General features: G+C 49.3%; 1 protein-coding gene across 1 annotated transcript in view; it reads right to left on the reverse strand.

The window, feature by feature from the left end:
* LMX1A (LIM homeobox transcription factor 1 alpha) overlaps positions 1-17,517 on the reverse strand; it is a 155,907-nt gene that overhangs the window by 48,668 nt on the left and 89,722 nt on the right. The window contains exon 3 of the mRNA XM_032422388.1: positions 1,100-1,332. Within this exon, the coding sequence (XP_032278279.1) occupies positions 1,100-1,332 (233 nt within the window). The remainder of the gene's footprint in view (positions 1-1,099; positions 1,333-17,517) is intronic.

Below are 17,517 nucleotides of genomic sequence, written 5' to 3' on the forward strand. Positions count from 1 at the left end.
CTGAGTGTTCCAGGCCTGTGCTAAGCCTTGGGGACACAGTGGCGAAAGAGACACATGCCGTCCCTCGTGGGGCTTAGCACTTGGCAAGAACAACAAAGAGCCAGACAAGCAACCGCAATAAAGTGGGATGGGTGGCCCAGGAGGGGGAGTTAAGGGTCAACTCAGTGACGCCAGGGATGAAGAGTCTTCCCTGGGGAAAGAGCCCTGAGACAGAAGCTGAACGAATATGCTGGCAAGACCCCAAAGGGCGCGAGAGGGGCAGAGGGGGGATGAAAGTGTAAGGCGTGGAGCTGAGTGGGAGACACTGATGTGCTGGAGTCCAGCAAGGCCGAGGGAAGAGCGCGGGGGTCTCAGAGGTCCCCGAGCGGCTGAAGAGGTGGGCAGCAGGAGGTTATAGGCGTGTTCAGGGGGCTGGAATTACACTGGGATCGGCAAGAATTAGGAAGGCCATGGGGCTCTCACCGATTTAGAGAAGGGAGGGGCAGAGCCAGACGAACGCTACCCAGTGGAGACAGACACATGCTCAACCTGGACACTTAATTCAATTTCCCTGGCCTTCTGAAATGCGCTCTACGCAATCACTGGAGTTCTGCCATCCCCTCTCCCCCTGCCCTAAGGCAGGAAGGGTGGGGGGTTGGGTGGGTGGTACATTCTAGTTCCTTTCTCTCCATGACCCGCCCAGCCTCAGGTAGCTTCCAGCTTTCCCACCTGACAGATGGGGAAACAGACCGAATTACTGGTTCCAGTGCATCATTCCCTTTAACAGTATCATGTATCTATACCCTAGCAGGCCCTTGTGGGGCATGCAGTATACCTCCCCTCCCCTGGGCTTTGGGTTTGAGCTTTTAATTTGCTTTAGCCAGTGGACCGTTAGCCCACACAGTATGAGCAGAGGCTTGAAATGCACTTGTAAGGTTAGGCGTGCCTTCTTGCACCTTTGTCCCCGCCCAGAGAAGATCATGCCCTGTAGCTGCCCCAGTGGCTGGGCCTAGGCTGCCCCAGTGGCTGGGCCTCTGGGGAGAGAGCAATGCAGACGGTGAGCTCACCCCACCGTCCCACCCTTCCCACGCACCCCCACCGCCCCCCGCGCGGCACTCACCTGAGTCTGACGCTGCTGGGCTCACCAGGCTGAGTAGCTCCCGCTCCTTCTCATAGTCCCCTTTGCAGAGCAACTGTCCCTCCTTCAGGACAAACTCGTCGCCCTTCTGGAGCTGCCGCTCACAGACGCAGCAGCAGAAGCAGCTCAGGTGGTACACACTCTTCTGGGCCCGCATGACGAACTCATTGGGTGCAATGGCCTCGAAGCAGCCCCCACATTTGACCGCAAACAGCCTGGCAGCAGGGGGAGAAAGAGAAGCAAGGTCTTTGAGAAAGGTCTGATCGGGCCCAGCGGGCCTCTGGCCAACGGCAAAAGAGACTCCAAGAACTGGGATGAAGTTGGTTGGAATGGAATACGCTGGAAATCCAGGTGATGTACTCCCTGACGGGGTGGAACCGAAGGATGCAGGTGAGTTCCTCACCAAGGCTTAAGAAAAGCAGGGGCAGAGGCACTGAGCCCAGGATGTGACTGGTGTGGGTCTAGGACACGGTGTTCCCAAAGGGAGGTCTATGCACTGGGGCCAGGCGGCTGCCCAGAATCCCTGGGGAAGCTTATTGTTTAAACCAAATAACAGGAACACAAATATGTCCAGGCCCCCTCCTATCAGTATAGAAAAGGGGAGCCCCAGAATGTGCCTCTCTAGCAAGCTTTCCAGGGCATTCTGATGTGTAATCTGGTTTTTGAGAGAGAAACTGCATCCCAGCTTCCCGTGGTGGCATTCGATGGATCCAGCCTCTCTCGGGACTTCTCATTTCATTTCAGTTATTTCCAGCAAACCACGTCGAGGGTATCCCTCTATGCCCAGCCAAAGCAGTGGGTACGAGTGATGCCAAGGTGAATGAAAGAAAATCCCTATCGGAAATGAGCTCAGGCTAATGACGCATCCAAATAATGGCTTCAGAGCATGTTGGGGGGGCACAAGGAACAATCAGGGGCGCAGAGGGCGATTCGCATTTTATCATGAGGTCGGTAAATCTCGGTCAAAGGAAAGACAGGAAGGCAGGCAGGCTGATGGCGTAACGGGGTAGGAGGAGGGGATCCCAAGCAGAGGGAACAGCGGTGTGAAGGCCCAGGGCTCAGAGCGTGCTGCGTGCTCCAGCAGGTTGAAGGCGGGCTGCCCCGAGCAGGGGAACAGGGGAGGCCAGACGTGACCACTCACACACTCAGGCTGGACATCGTCTGGCAAGCAACGGGGAGTCGCTGAACGATGTTTAACGGGATAAGAGCCCTGTTTAGGAAAAGGAACCCTTTGTAGCATGAAGGGTAGAGTGGAAATAGAGTCAGAGAGATGAGGGAGGGAAAGCTGCTGGAGTGACAAGGGTCAGCAGAGAGGAGGGGACAGAACCCACAATTTGGAGACAGGGAAGCGTGGGGGGTTGGCTCCCAGGCTGCTGGTGGTCAGAGCTGGTGGCTGATGATAATGTCGCCGCCCCTGCACACGTTTCTGATTTCCTGCCTCTGGGCCTATTAACGCCATCCCACCCTCCTGCGAAGCCCATCCTTGTCTGTTTAATCTAGCCGAATCCCAACCACCCTTCAGGATGCAGCAGGTCCCACTCCATGAATACTGCCTCTGCCTGCCCTGCCCAGGTCTGAAGTAACTGCGCCTCCTTTGAACACCTTTACATGATCTGTCTGTGCTGCTCATTCAGTAGCTTCCCGGAGATGTTTCAAGATACCAAACACCGGGCGCCTGGGTGGCTCAGTGGGTTAAGCATCCGGTTCTTGGTTTCAGCTCAGGTCATGATCCCAGGGCCGGGAGATCGAGCCCAGCATTGGGCTCCACAGTCAGCGCAGAGTCGGCTTGAGATTCTTTCCCCCTTCCTCTGCCCCTCTGCTCCCCCTGCTCACTCTCACTCGCTCTCTCAAATAAATAAAATCTTAAAAAAGATAAATAAAAAAATTTTAAAAAGCCTTAGGGTGACTGCTTCCTACTGCTGACTTGAAACATCTTAATCTTGCCTTATCATTTAACTTCTCCCGTGCTTGTAACTGCTCCCGCCAACAGCCTGTATTGGAAGAAGAAGACCTGTGGAAAAGCTCTATAACCCACAACCGCTTGCACATGGTGGAAACTCACTAAAAGTTGATTTGATTTGACCCACAGATCTAACTGGTTCTCCTAAAATAACACGTGTAAAGAGCCTCGCATAGGGGCTGCCACACAGTAGGTCCCAATAAAAGTAACTCTTCTCCTTGCCCACCCCCAGATCACTAACAGTTCAGGCTAGTCTGAGACAGATTAAAATTTAAAGGAGATCTAGTTCTGTTTTAAATTGCCTCACGATAACATAATTGCCTTTGGCAACCCCTTTGGCATAAGCACACCCTAAAATATCTCTGGGATTCATTCATTATAGCACTCATTTTTATATCTCCAAAATAAACAGGTTTTCTTTTCTTTTTTTTTTTTAAATAGTAGTATAATAGGCGGAAAAGAATCTCTCTCAAAACCACTCTCTTGGGGCACCTGGATTAAGCATCTGTCTTCGGCTAAGGTCATGATCCCAGGTCGTGAGATCAAGTCCCGCACTGGGCTCCTTGCTCAGCAGGGAGCCTGCTTCTCCCTCTGCCGCTCCCGCTGCTTATGCTCTCTGACAGATAAATAAGTAAAATCTTAAAAAAAAAAAAAAACCATACTCTCTCTACCTGTTTGTCTTCACATACCAGAGGGGTCAACAGACATGGACCGTTCAGATGGTGTAGGGTGAGGATGGCGGTGGGGCCAATGGAATGGCCAGAGTACAGAAGACTCCTCACCCCTCCTCTCTTCGCAAAGCCAGACACAAGCAGACTCAGAGCACATCCAGGCTCTGCTAATGAGCCCCATGCTGGTGGGAGCTGAGGAGGCAGAATAACGGAAGAGCATTTTCTTATAGGCAGGCCAACCACCATCATGGCCTAAGTGTGGCCAACCCCATCTCAAAAGCTCATTCACACATTCACTTACTCGTCCACTCTTCTTTCCACTCACTCATTCACTGGGAAGCACCGAGCGTGCACTAACACCAGGCACGACCTGTCCTAACTGGGAGGGGAGAAAAGAAACCACCACCCTGGCTACGTTCACGTACATAAGCGAGTCTATAGGGAGTGTCCGCCTGGCGCCAGGCACTGTCGTAGACACAAAATTATCCAAAACCACATCCCCAACCCCGCAGAGCTCACACACCAGTGAGAGAAACCGCAAACAAACAAACAATGTCTACCCATAGAGATTTACCTGCGGGAAGCGGAACACAAGAACAACACAAAGCAATGTCCAGTGAATACAAAATAGAACGGCATCAAGCCATACTTGTTGATAACAGAATCACTTCCCAGCTCTAAAGGTTCATGACTCTCAGTGTGTTTATCTTGGAAGCTTCCTGGAAGAAGGGAATAGTCTTGAGGGTGAAGAGAAAGCGAAGGAGGAGTTCCCAAGGAGGCACTGCACACAGATGGGCCAAAGTAACATGGACGCCGTTCAAATTCTTCCGGTGAAGGAAGCCAAGGCTTGGGGAAGAGAACGAAGCTGCCTCCCATGAAACCACGAAGGAAGAGCCTCCCAGGACAGAGGCCAGCCAGCAGGTGATTCCAGCACAGCTCGGGGTCAGGAATGCATGAGCTTGCTCTGTCTCTCTCAACCCAGGCCTTGGGCCACCACACCAGCCCCTCCCCCCTGGCCATCAGGAGCACCTTAGAAATCCCCAACCTGACATGCCTGCCCTCTGTCTCTCAACCTCCAAGGGGCTGGCGTGGCCTTTCGCCACTGACAAGGTATACAACAGCCCCAAACCACAACTCCACACACCAGCAGCCCTGCCTCTTCCTCCCCCCTTCCTCCAGCTGCCCTGTGTGGTTTTGGTCTCCGTATCCAACACCAGTCCCCGAACATTCGCTTTTACTTCCTGCCCCCATGCTGGACGCCACGCATCGGGCCGAAAAATCACCCGGTTCATCCCCGGCCCCTCGTCCCTAGTCACTGTTTGCCAACCTGAGCAAACTAATCAGTGCTTTTCCAGGAGCTGGTCAAAGGCCCTTTGTCCCCCAAGCCCTCCTTCTCCTCCCCTTCCCCTGGAATGAACCGTTAAGCAGACTCAAGGCGAACGCTCCCGGGGAGTCAACAAGCGCTGCAAGAACAAGAATCTGCAGCCGCAGGTGGCAGCACCCGAGCTTGCCTAACTCCTACCCTGTTAATCTCCTCCCCCTCCTCTGCCCTTCTGAATTCCATCCCCCTCTCCTGAAAGTTCCCCCCAAGTTGGAGACGGGAGGGTCAGAGGGGGCTCTACAAAGAAAGCCCACCGTGTTGACTCAGGAGCGGCTGGAGAAGAGTCTGGGCTCCAATCCTGAAATGGTCACGGGCAGTGGGTACGACAGGGCCGGGAAGAGGGGGGCGCAGTCCTGTTTCTGTCCCTTCTCTCCACCGGCCCTCCCGCTCTGGGTAAAGACCAGGCCACCTCCCCTCGCTACCTTGACTCTCGTTACCCTCCCTGACCCCAGAGCGATTCAAGGAGAAGAGGCTCATGCCGTCCAGCACCTGTGTGCCAGATGCGTACACAGCTGTGCGGGTACCACTGTGGACCCAGCTGCCGACCGCACACCTCCCACAAGTTGTTTTCTCTAAGGCTCAGACAAGCAGAGAAAAGGATTTGTTCAAAAGTCCAGGTCGTAATTAAAACACAGCCTGTCTCTTCCCAATGCCCTGGATGGCGTCCCCCACGGTTCCTTCCCCCTCTGAATGCTAATGAGACTTCACTCTGGGTTCAGAGCCTGGCAGACCGGCTGTGCCCTTGAAAAGCTAGATAAGGTTTCCAGAAAGGTCCAGCTCTTCTAGGCATACATAATAACTCCCCACTTTTCCTACTGTTGTAAATTCTCCTACCCCTCAAAACTCTTCGAATGATTCCTTATCTCCTCTTTGCATCGGATTCCCTCACCTGGAAAATGGCCACAAGACCCTCTAGCTCACGGAAAAGCACCCGGGGCAGGGCCCGGCCCAGAGACTGAGCCGGCGGGTAGCACGCTCCTTCCTCCAGCCAACGCCCTCCGCACGGTCCACGGTCCAGCCGCCCTGGCCTCAGGCAGCTCCCAGGCTCGGGCAGGCAGCGGGCTCTGAGCAAAGACCACAGTGCCCTGTGTCTGGAGTCTGTAGGAGGGAAGAGCCAGAGTGGCCCAAAGGAGACACCCACCCCTTTGGCTTAGGGGTCCCGGAATCTTTGGTCTTGTCCCCCCTCTCCCCCTCCCCCTGGCGCTTGCCCATGCCCTCCACCTCAATTCCATTCAATGTCCTGCTTCCCCCTCGTTGTGTAGCCCCCCCCCCCCCCAAGCTCCGAGACAGACCACTTTTAGTTCTGGTGAGAGAGCCTGGGGTGGCAGGTGCCGCCACTTCCAAGGGGTCAGTAGTAGGACGTGGAGCAGAGCGCTCCATCTCCGGCAGCTTCAGTTTGCTCAGATAGAAAAGGCAATCGATGACGCCAACGTTGCGGGACCGGTGAGGACCAGATGAGAACACGGATGGGGGGTACTTTGTCATCTATCAGGGGTAGCATGTGCTTGCATCATTTTTACTTGCCCTGCCTCTGCATTTTGATCTTTGGGGTATTTTTTTTGCCCCCAAGGTGGCAACATACGCTTAGGAGTTTCCGTCTGGAGTCCCATCCTGGGAGCGCACTTCTTCCTCAGCAGCGTGAGCCCCCGTCTGCCCACACGTCCCAGCTTTGAGGGGGGCACGACTCTGTCTCCCAGGAGTGTGGTCCTGCCCCGGGGGATGAATCCAGGGCTGCCCCCCGACAGAGCACAGGCCTGAGACAAAGCATGTGCCCGCCGACGCCAGCCAGGACCGGGAGTGAAGCCCCACAACCCAGCTGCAGTCTTCCTGCCCTCCTGCCCCATGCTGGCTGCCCCGGGGAACAGCAAAGAGGAAGGTACGTGACTGGAGCAGGGAGACCAGGGTTCAAGGGCTCCTCCTTTACCAACCGGCCTCAGAAGAGCCACCGTCCTTCCCCTTTCTTGTCCCGAATGGCCAGGGACTGCCTAGATCGGTGGCAGATCGAGGATGGAGAGGCTGCAGAAGGGGCAAGTCTCTATTCCTCAAGGCTCCTCACTCCACACCTGGCAACCAACACTGCCGGGACTCAAATCCAGGTCTCCAGAAGGTGTTTCGGCAGGACACGGCCATGCTGCGGTCATTCTCCAAACCAAATATTTTCCAGAACCATATCATCCACATTCACAGATTTATATATGTGTATGTATATATATATCGATATGCATATAAACTAAGGCCCAAAGAGATTGTGTATGGGCTCACAAACACACAAAACTCACATATGCACACTCCAGCTACAACCAACAACTCACTCTTAAGAAGGATCTCTCTGGATATAGTTCTAGAAAAGATTCTGTGTGAAGAAAGCCATTTGCCCCTAAGGCACGTTCAAAACCCACTAGGGCTAGGTAATTTCTTAATTCACTCCCATTTTTATAATTCATGATTTTATTACAGGGTTGGGAATCCTACTCTACAGCTAAGGAGATGAGAGCATTTCAAAAAGCAGACATGAAGTCTTGACACCTGACAATGTCCTCAGGAACACGTCCAAGGCCGTCGGGAGGGAGGCACAGAAGCTTGGGAGGCCCCAGCCCAGCCCTCGGCTGCAGGAATCACAGCAGAAAGACGGGGACCTGCTGAGGGACCAGACACACAGCTGGATTTGATGCCAATGGTGTGATCTTAGGAAAACCACCCCCCCGTTCCGAATGCTGGGGTCCTCATAGTTAGACCGTATTTCAGCCCCCCAGTTATTTTACTTCAAAGGAAAAAAGCTTGTGGAAGAGAGGAGAAAAAAAAGGGAATGAATCTCTATCAAATACCCACTTAGAGCCGGCAACTGTGGAATTCCTTCTCTCTAGCACCACAGTGAATTTGTGAGGGAAGAGTAAATAGAACTATTTTGTGAACCCAGAGAGTATCTCACAAGGTTTCAGCTCAGCCTCATTCATGATGCTTCTCTTCCCTGGGAGAGAGACTGAGGCGTCTGATTCATAGATTCCTTCTTCCATTTCTCTCTTATGGCTCTCTAGCACTGTTTCCACAGGAGAAATAAGTAAAAAGATCAAGCAGCTGAAACGGCTGTCAGGAGAGCCATGGCTGGGTCCTGAGACTCTGCCGTCCACCTGGGGGAGAAAGGCAGGGTTAGGAACCAAGTTGATCCCTTCAGGCTACTCAGCTCTTGGGCCTCAAAGTACCTGAAGGGATCCCTGAAAGGGGTCTGTCCTCTATGGATTTAGGTTAGGAACAAATAGTGTTTGGGAGACCCTGCAGGACCCAACACCTGCATGCAAGTCTACACAGACCCCAAAACAACTGCAAAATGAGATAATTCTTGCTGGAACCCCATTCATAGGAGAACCTGGCGGGGGGGGGGGTCACTATTTTCAAGGTACAGACAAAAATATAGGCCAGTGGGGTTGGACCCAGGAAGACCCAAGGAAGCCCAGCCAGAGACAGACTGGTTGTGGAAACAGGACAAGGAGGAAGACGATGTAATTAAATAAACTTAGGTCCAAGTCCCTACTCCACCACTTATTAGCCAGGTGGTCTTGGTCAGGCTATGGTGGGGATGAGAAAAGGACTCACCTCTCATAGAGTCCCAAGAAGAATTAACTGAACTGATGCGTTGACTCTGCTTAGCAGAGTGCTTGGCCCATGGTAAATCCTCAATAAAATGGTAACTATCACAATGGTAATGATGGTGATGGAGAAAAAAGAGCTGAATATGAGTATGAGAGAGAAATTAGTAAAAAAAAAAAAAAAAAAAAAAAAGATGAAGAATCACAGTGTTCGAGACCAGGAGAATCAGGATTAGATAAAGGAGTATGGAGAGAGTAGCTCAGAACCAAGGCCATGAACAATGCAAGGATGTCAGAGATCAGCTTCCTGGCAGTGCTGGCCGTGAACTTGGGGGTCAGCCCTGACAATATCATGGAGCCAAGGACTGAGTTCCTACCTGCCAAAATGGCCTCAGGCTAGGGTTTGCATCCAGCCCATCCACACAGGATTTACCTGGATTTCCCTAACAGCCCTGGCACGGTTAGGTGAAAGGCCTTCTTGCTCTTGATATCAAAGCAAAAACCAAGAGATGGACCGAGGCTTCATGTTCTTCTCAACACACCGGCCTTTTTCACCCATGAGTTCTCGTGGCTTCCTTCAATGTCTCCCAGCCCTGGCCCGTCATCCTCCAGACACCAGATCCCAGATGCCCTGTCATCCCGCACACCCACCCTGAGGCGGATGGTACTACTTCTCATATATAGAAATACTGCAAAATAAGGCAGCCTCATGCAAACCCAGAGCCATCCCATGGCAGGGGCCCTGAGATCCATGAGGATTGAGCAGGAATATACGGAGAGCCCCCATTAGGGACACGGCAGAACGGATATGAGACTGTCTCCTATAGAAGATCCTGCCACGTCTATTGTCCTTGCAGACTTTCCCACCGCCCCAGGACCACAGGCTCAGTTGCTTATTGTGGTGGTGTTGGGGATGAGAAAAGGACCTATCTCTCATAGAGTCCCAAGAAGAATTAATTGAACTGATGCTCTGAGACTGTCCCATTAGGGACATGGCAGAACGGATATGAGACTGTCTCCTATAGAAGATCCTGCCACTTCTATTAGGAACCAAGTTGATCCCTTCAGGCTACTCAGCTCTTGGGCCTCAAAGTACCTGAAGGGATCCCCGAAAGGGGTCTGTCCTCTACGGATTTAGGTTAGGAACAAATAGTGTTTGGGAGACCCTGTAGGACCCAAGACCTGCATGCAAGTCTACACGGACCCCAAAACAACTGCAAAACGAGATAATTCTTGCTGGAACCCCATTCATAGGAGAACCTGGCGGGGGGGGGGGGTGGTCCGTGAGCGAAAGGGTGGGTTGGAAAGACTGAGATCTTCCTTAACCTTGGCCCAGAGTCCTGCAGACCTCCAAGGGAGCTTCTCAAAGCCTCCATACCATAGACAATGAAGTGGAAAGATGGAAGACAAAATAAGTATGTGGAAAAACCCTAATTCTCACTTGAGGCCAACTGCCTGTACACTTCTTCTGCCCCAACATTAAAAAAAAAAAAAAAATCAGAGCTGCTTTTAGGCTTGGACAGCTGGCAACTGCAGATCATGCTGTCTTGCTGCGGGCACCACCAAAACTAGTTTTAATCGAATAGATGAACTTCTGCTTGAGAAAACAGGAGAGGGGTCTTTGTGGAGCTCTTTCCCAGGGAGGCAGTCATCTGGTTTCGCTCAGTTCCCACCCTTTCCACCAGGGGGCGGCACAGCAGCGCGCATTAAGCGCCATGTTGACTTGGTAACTGAGGTCATCCAGGCACGGAGAGGGGATTGGCCATAAGCCAAAACTGTCTGTCGGGGAAATCTGCTGCTGGGAGTCTGGGAGACCGTGTGGCTACACTGAAGGAGAAGTGGTGAGAGAAGAGCATTCAAAAGTATTGGGAAGCAAAAGCATGGCTTGTGGCCTTAGAAGTAGTGACACGAGCAACCTTGTCAGCTGGCTCAAGGTCTCTGTCCTTGAGGCTGAGCCAACACCACCACAATAAGCAACTGAGCCTGTGGTCCTGGGGCGGTGGGAAAGTCTGCAAGGACAATAGAAGTGGCAGGATCTTCTATAGGAGACAGTCTCAAGACTCTGCAGTGGGGAGAAAATGGAAAACAATAAGTGGCAGGCAGAGCCAATCAGAGTCTCTGTCTCCTTGGGGCTCCTGGGGAGCAGTGAGGAGGACCATACAATGGGATGAGAACCGCTCAGGATGATGTCTGCACCTCCCGGAGGCTCGGCGCTTGCCTCGCCGAGAAGGGCAGGGCCGCACACACATGGCTCGTCGCCCATTGAAAATACTGCTGGCTGTGGGCAGCTTTGACCTCGAAACTGTGCACTAAGTACTTTTCTTGTCCTTACGAGGTATCTGTTCCAGAGTCCATGAGACAGAATGATGATAGCGTGGCTTTGGGAGTCTGAGGGAACCAGGATTCAAATCTTGGTTCTGCCTTTGAGAATTGGGGTTAGTCTTAGACTCTCTTGGGGCCTCAGTTTCTTTATCCGTAAAAAATGAGATAGTAACTACTTACAAGATGTTCTGGAGATTAAGACAATGGATTTGGAAGTATCTGACAATACTAACTGCTCTCAATAAGTAGCAACTATTAACTGCCCTTATTGAAACCAATTCCCCATATCTGCCCAGGTAGATATCAAGACAGACGCCTGAGCCAAAAATAGAACTTCATGTGTGTCCCAAGGCTTTGTTCTTCAGGAATATGACAAATTAAATCAAAATTCAACAAGCCTTTCATATGCTATTGGAGAACAGACCAACAGACAATATGAAAGGACAAACACTTGAGAGGAAACAGGGCATTTCATTCAGGCAACTATGGCTATGGCCCACCCTGACCCAAGGTAAATATTGACATCAGCCAACTCGTGTTGACCAATACCCACTTTCATTGCCTAACACCCAGCATATGTTCAGGAAGTCGGCAGCTCCATGTTTAGCCAACCAAAGCCAACAGTTGCTATTTGGTTAATGCTGACATTATCTGGCAAATATTTGGGACAAACCCTTGCCCCGTTATTATTTCAGTTCTCAGATGACTGCTTCTTACTGAGGCTGCTGACCACTGTGTAGACCTTCATTGAGATACCCTACTTCTTGCCTTGCTCCCCTAACTCAGACCCCCCCCAAGAGATCAGTCAACCTCTCCCCTCATTTTATAAGTGGAAAGCAACCAATGCCAGGGAAGGATCAAGGACCTACCCCAAATCACAGAGAAAGTGGACATTACTGAGAGGGCCAGCCAGAGCTTGAGGCTCGGTCAGTGATCAAGAAATGAAAGAGGTTACATATGGCCCAACCAACGATGGAAATGTGTCCCCCTGGCTCTTAACCAGTACCCGAACCAGTTGAAAGAGTAGAAAGTGTGTGTGAGACAGTGAGTCTCCTGCTTAGGAGTGCTTTCTTTTCCTTCCCCCTCTCCTTTACCAAAACCTGGAAAGCAGACAAGTCAGACCATAGAGCAAAAGACTGTGGTAAAAGCATGGATTTCAATGATCCAAGCCAAGGTGGCACAACTCATATTATAGACTTTCCATATTGTCACACAGACATGCAAAAAAGGCAAGAAACATAAAACAGGCATACAGAAAATACATGTTTCCTTTTTAGGGAGTTAAAGGTTTGGTTTCCTTTGAAATTGTCAGTTTTCCTTTCCCTTCATCCTCATTAGCCTCCCGGGACACTCTTAACCATACCCAGAAAACAACAGAGCAGAGGGAATGAGGTATTTTTAGCTGATATTCCAGGCACAGATTCCTATTGTTCCACAATTTTTGGCTTGGCTGGATGGCACATGGCCAATACAATGTATACTCTTACAAAGACTGTACGCTTCCTGGGCTCTGTGAGCAAGAGACAGAGACACCCACAGGGAGAGAAAGAGAGAGAGAGAGAGAGAGAGAGTGTGTGTGTGTGTGCGTGCGTGTTGTAACAGTAGGAAGGACAAGGGCATTATTGATGGTGTTTTGATGGGAAAGATTCTGAGATCCCAGCAGGGGGCAACACCGAGCTCTCTATGAATTCTGTTTGCTTTTGTCACCTTCGCTTTTCATGACTACCACTGTGCCATACATCCCAAAAAAAGACATACTGTCACAAACCAAGAGCTCCTTACTGAATCAACAGAGACTATCAGTACTGTATTAGGAGCTAGATGTATTCTGAAGACCAATGATTATGTTCTTAAAGCATCTAGTACAGCGACCAGCACAAGATAATGTTCAAAACACTGACAGTTGTCACTGTTCTCCTTCTCCTTGTGTACAACACCTGTTCTCAAGGATCATCCAGTCTTCCAGGGGAGACAGGAAAAGACAAACACTGGCTAACAATCTGAGTCAAAATCTCCTCCCATCACATAAAATCCACAAAGAGCGGCCCTGTGGGACTTCCCCTTTCCATATGAGGGACAGAAAATATCTCTGGATAATCTGAAGTTCCAGAATGCCTTTAGTTCACAGATTTCAAACCTGTGTGATCTTGTATAACATCTCAGCTCTGATGTAAGTAAGAAGGGGGAGGGTCAGATTCTGTTATTCTCATCACACAGAAGGTAAAATAGGTAAAGAGCACTCTACGGACACTTGCCAAATCCAGCAGTGGTGGAGCCTTAAGTAAAAAAGCCAGGTGTCCTAAGCTTCCAATGCAACCTTTGTCCCATGAGATTATGTTGCCTTCCTTTTCAGTTAGACTTGAGGTGTCCGGAGAGCTCCAGAAAGGTCTCAGTGATGTCTGACCCAGTGGAAGTAAGACAGTTCTTATTTCTTGTTTTTGATCTTTTTTATCTTTCAGCTCTCTCCCCCTCCATCCCAACTCTCTCCATTAAAAACCAGAAGACGCCACTCCCATTAGGACAGCTACAATCAAAACAAACAAAACAAAAACAAAAACCAGAAAACAACAAGTGTGGCAAGAGTGCAGAGAACCTGGAATCCCCATGCTCAGTTGACTGCCAAATGGTGCAGAACAGTATGGCAGTTCCTCAACAAATTAAAAATAGAATTACCATACTATCCAGCAACACTATTTCTAGGTACATGTAAATGTAAAGTAAGGACTCAAAGAGATGTTTGTACACTCATGTTCACAGCAGCGTGACTGACAACTGCCAAAAAGTAAAGGAAACCCAAGTGCCCATCCACAGATGACTGGATAAACAAAATGCGGTATCTACGTTGGAATATATTGGAATGGACTGTTATTCAGCCTCGAAAAAGGAAAAAAAGTCTGGCACATGCTACAACATACTGAGGATATTATGCTCAATGATATAAGCCTGTCACAAAAGGACAAATACCGTATGATTCTACTTATAGGAGAATCTGGAAAAGTCAAATTTCTAGAGACAGAAAGTGGAATGGTGGTGGCCAGGGGCTATGGGAAGAAAGGAATGGGAAGCCATTTAGTGGGTATGGAGTTTCAGGTTTGCAAAAAAAAAGTTCTGTGGATGGATGGTAGTAAATGGTAGCACAATACTGGAAAGGTACTTAATGGCACTGAAATGTGCACTTAAAGATGGTTGAGATGGTAAATGTTGTTAGATGTTTAGATGTTTTTCACTACAATTTAAAAAAAAAAAAAAAGATCAATTAGAAAACATTTTTTAACTGAAACAAACAATAATCTTTCATATTCTACCCCCTACAACCAAAATTTAGATGGCTGGGTTCCCAGGGGGAAAAAAAAAAAAAAAATCTCACCTGCCAGACTCCCTTGCAGCTAGAAGTGGCCCTCGGAGGCAGTACATGAGATGCTACTAGGGGTGGGGACAGGGTCAGGAAATTTTGGAAAACTTGACAACATGAGACTCAGCTGGTACATACATTTCACTCTTTGTGTCCTTACCTTACATTACATTTCACTCTTTACCTTTTCCCTTAGTTCTGCCTGGAATTAAACGTAACACCTAGAGATGAAGCCCTCTTGGTACTAAGAAAGTGAAAGCCACCTGTTAAGGATGCATTGTAAAAGGAGGAAGGCCTGGATCCTTGAAAACATTCTTGAGCAGTTGCACCATCCTTGGACTTCCCCTTTTGGCTTCTTTTAAGTGAGAAAAATCAAACTCTTTGATTAACCCCCTGTGGTCAGGACCCAGCTATATAAGGACTTCCCCTTTCCATTCAAGGTAGCATATCCTGTGCTCCTATCTAGGGCGAATTGTCACCCAGGCGCTAGACTTCAGCACTCCACACTTACTCAGAATCAACATCATATATTCTCCCTCTGTCACTATTTTTACATTTATTTTTCCTTGTTTCTCCCATACTGAGAAAAAAAAAAATACCCTTCTTTTGATCCTACTTTCTCTACCAACCGCTTCCCCATTTATTTGAGAGCCTTTGTAAAAAAAATTAAAAAAGAAATCACTTCTATTTTCTATCTCCAGTTCCTCTCCTTCTGCTCTCTTTGCAGGCCAACCCAATCAGGCACCTGTCTAACTCCTTCCAATGGAACTTTCTTGGGAAGGTCACTCGTGACCTCCATGTTGCTCAGTCCTCATTGCCCTGAGCACATTAGCAGCATCTGATATTGTGACCCTTGGTGTCCAGGATCCCTCACTCTCCTGGTTTTCTTCCTGTCTCACTAATCACTCCTCCCTGGTCTCCTCTGCTAGGTCTTCCTTCCCTCCCGAAACTTGAAGGGTTTCATCCTCTTCTCCAGTCTTACTACCCTTAGGGAGCTTATATGGTCTCATTGCTTTAAATATCATGTATGTGCTAAAGGACTTTGAAGTTTCTATCTCTATCCCAGATCTCCCTCCCAAATCTAACTTATATATCCAACTACCTACTCAGTATCTTCACTTGATCTCTAATCAAAATCTCAAACTTAATAAAACCAAAATAGAATTCTTGATCTTCACTCTCCCACACCTCCTGCTGGCTCATATCTGCTCCAACGAACCACGGTCTCCCCTTTTCTGTTGATAGATGGCACCTCCACCTTCCTTGTTCCTCAAGACAAATATCTCAGAATCATTCTTGACTCCTCTCCCCGACACACCTCATATCCAAACCATCAACAAGCCATTCTGCTCCACCATCAAAATATAACCAGAATCTGATCACATCTCATCATGTCCACTGCTCTGATTCTAGGCCACACTCCCACCATATCTTCCCTGGATCACCCCAGCAGTCTCCCAAAGGGACCACCTGCTTCCTCTTGCCACCCACAAAGTGGATTTTCAATACAGTTTCAATACGAGCTGATCTCACTAGGAACTAAATTAGATCATGTCACTCATCTGTCAAAACTTACTCCCATTTTGCAGATGAGAAAATAGAGGCTTATGAAGGTCTAAGTAGTTTGCTCAACTTTACACAGCTAGTGGTTGGGAATGCCAGGATTCAAATCCAGTCTGTCAGTGCTAAAACCCACCAAAGATCCACTATCTCACTGCCTAACTTAGCTCTGAGTGTTATCCTCATCAAATGGTAGCATGGTACTGTATTTTGCAAATTAAAAGTTCTATGTGACTGCAAAGCAACACTACCATCATTGTCAACCCAAGCTCCTCGTAAGTTAGAACTGGATGAATGAAGTTATCAACTTATATTGAAATATTTTACCTAGGAAGGAAAGGCCAGAGACGGGCCGCCACTTCTTTAAAGAGAGCCCAGGCTCTGAGAGCAGTGGCCCAGGCTGGGTCTAACCCAGGAGAGCCTCAACCTTGGAATTTTAGTGGAAACAATCAAATGGGACGGGGTAGAAATGCAAAGTCCAGGAGGAATGGTGGCAAGTGTGTAACGCCAGCCAGCATACACCCCCAACCCTGACCACAACATTCATGTGCAAGTCTAGGATATAATTTTCATCTTGGATGCCTTTCATATGGCTCTGCTCCCCACATCCAGCTCCATTCAGGGGATTAGGGAACAGGGACAGACATGAGGAGCTAAAGAACCACAAAGAGCTCTGTGAAACAGGATTCCTGGTTTGAAATCACAGTGCCGAGTTACGTGTACAGATGTGAGTGTGTGCCCCCTCCCCCAATACACACACACACACACACAGCACGCACGCACGCTCCCTTGGATTGGGGATCCAGTTTGGTTTCATAGCATACTACAACCAGAAGTTTAAAAAAAAAAAGTTCACAACAACCTCTCCCCACCATGGGAATAAACAATGACAAGCTAGGGTGTCTCCAGACCAGCCAGTGTCTTCAGAGCATGAGCTTTTTGGAATGTCTCTTCTGCTCAGGGAAGGGAGCTCTCGGATCTAAGGCGGGACCAGAGAGAGGGTGCTGATGAAGTAGCTCACCAGTCCCCTGCTTCTCAGAGACCTCCAGGTTCCCAGTGACAATGTGAAGAACAAGGAGGAAGTTGAAGACCTGTTCCTCCAAGCCAAAACATAAGGCGAGAGGCTCCTCTTGCCAGATAGAAGAGAAAGGCCTGCTTCCGTCACTGCGTGGGGCAGATCACCTACAACTAGGCACAAAGGGTCGAGGTGGTTTTATCTTTTGGCAAAGGGGCTTTTGTGAAGCTACCTCTCAAAAGGCCTGCAGACACTGCCCCAGTCTGTCAGGAAGAAAGGACTTTCTTGGGCAAAGGCAAGAAGGACTTTGCATTCATGTCCACAATAGCCAAACTGTGGAAAGAGCCAAGATGTCCATCAACAGATGAATGGATAAAGAAGATGTGGTATATATATACAATGGAATATTATGCAGCCATCAAAAGGAATGAGATCTTGCCATTTGCAACGACGTGGATGGAACTGGAGGGTATTATGCTGAGCGAAATAAGTCAAACAGAGAAAGACATGTATCATATGACCTCACTGATATGAGGAATTCTTAATCTCAGGAAA

The sequence above is a fragment of the Phoca vitulina genome, unplaced genomic scaffold (assembly GCF_004348235.1).
Source record: "Phoca vitulina isolate PV1807 unplaced genomic scaffold, GSC_HSeal_1.0 scaffold26, whole genome shotgun sequence".
NCBI lineage: Eukaryota > Metazoa > Chordata > Mammalia > Carnivora > Phocidae > Phoca > Phoca vitulina.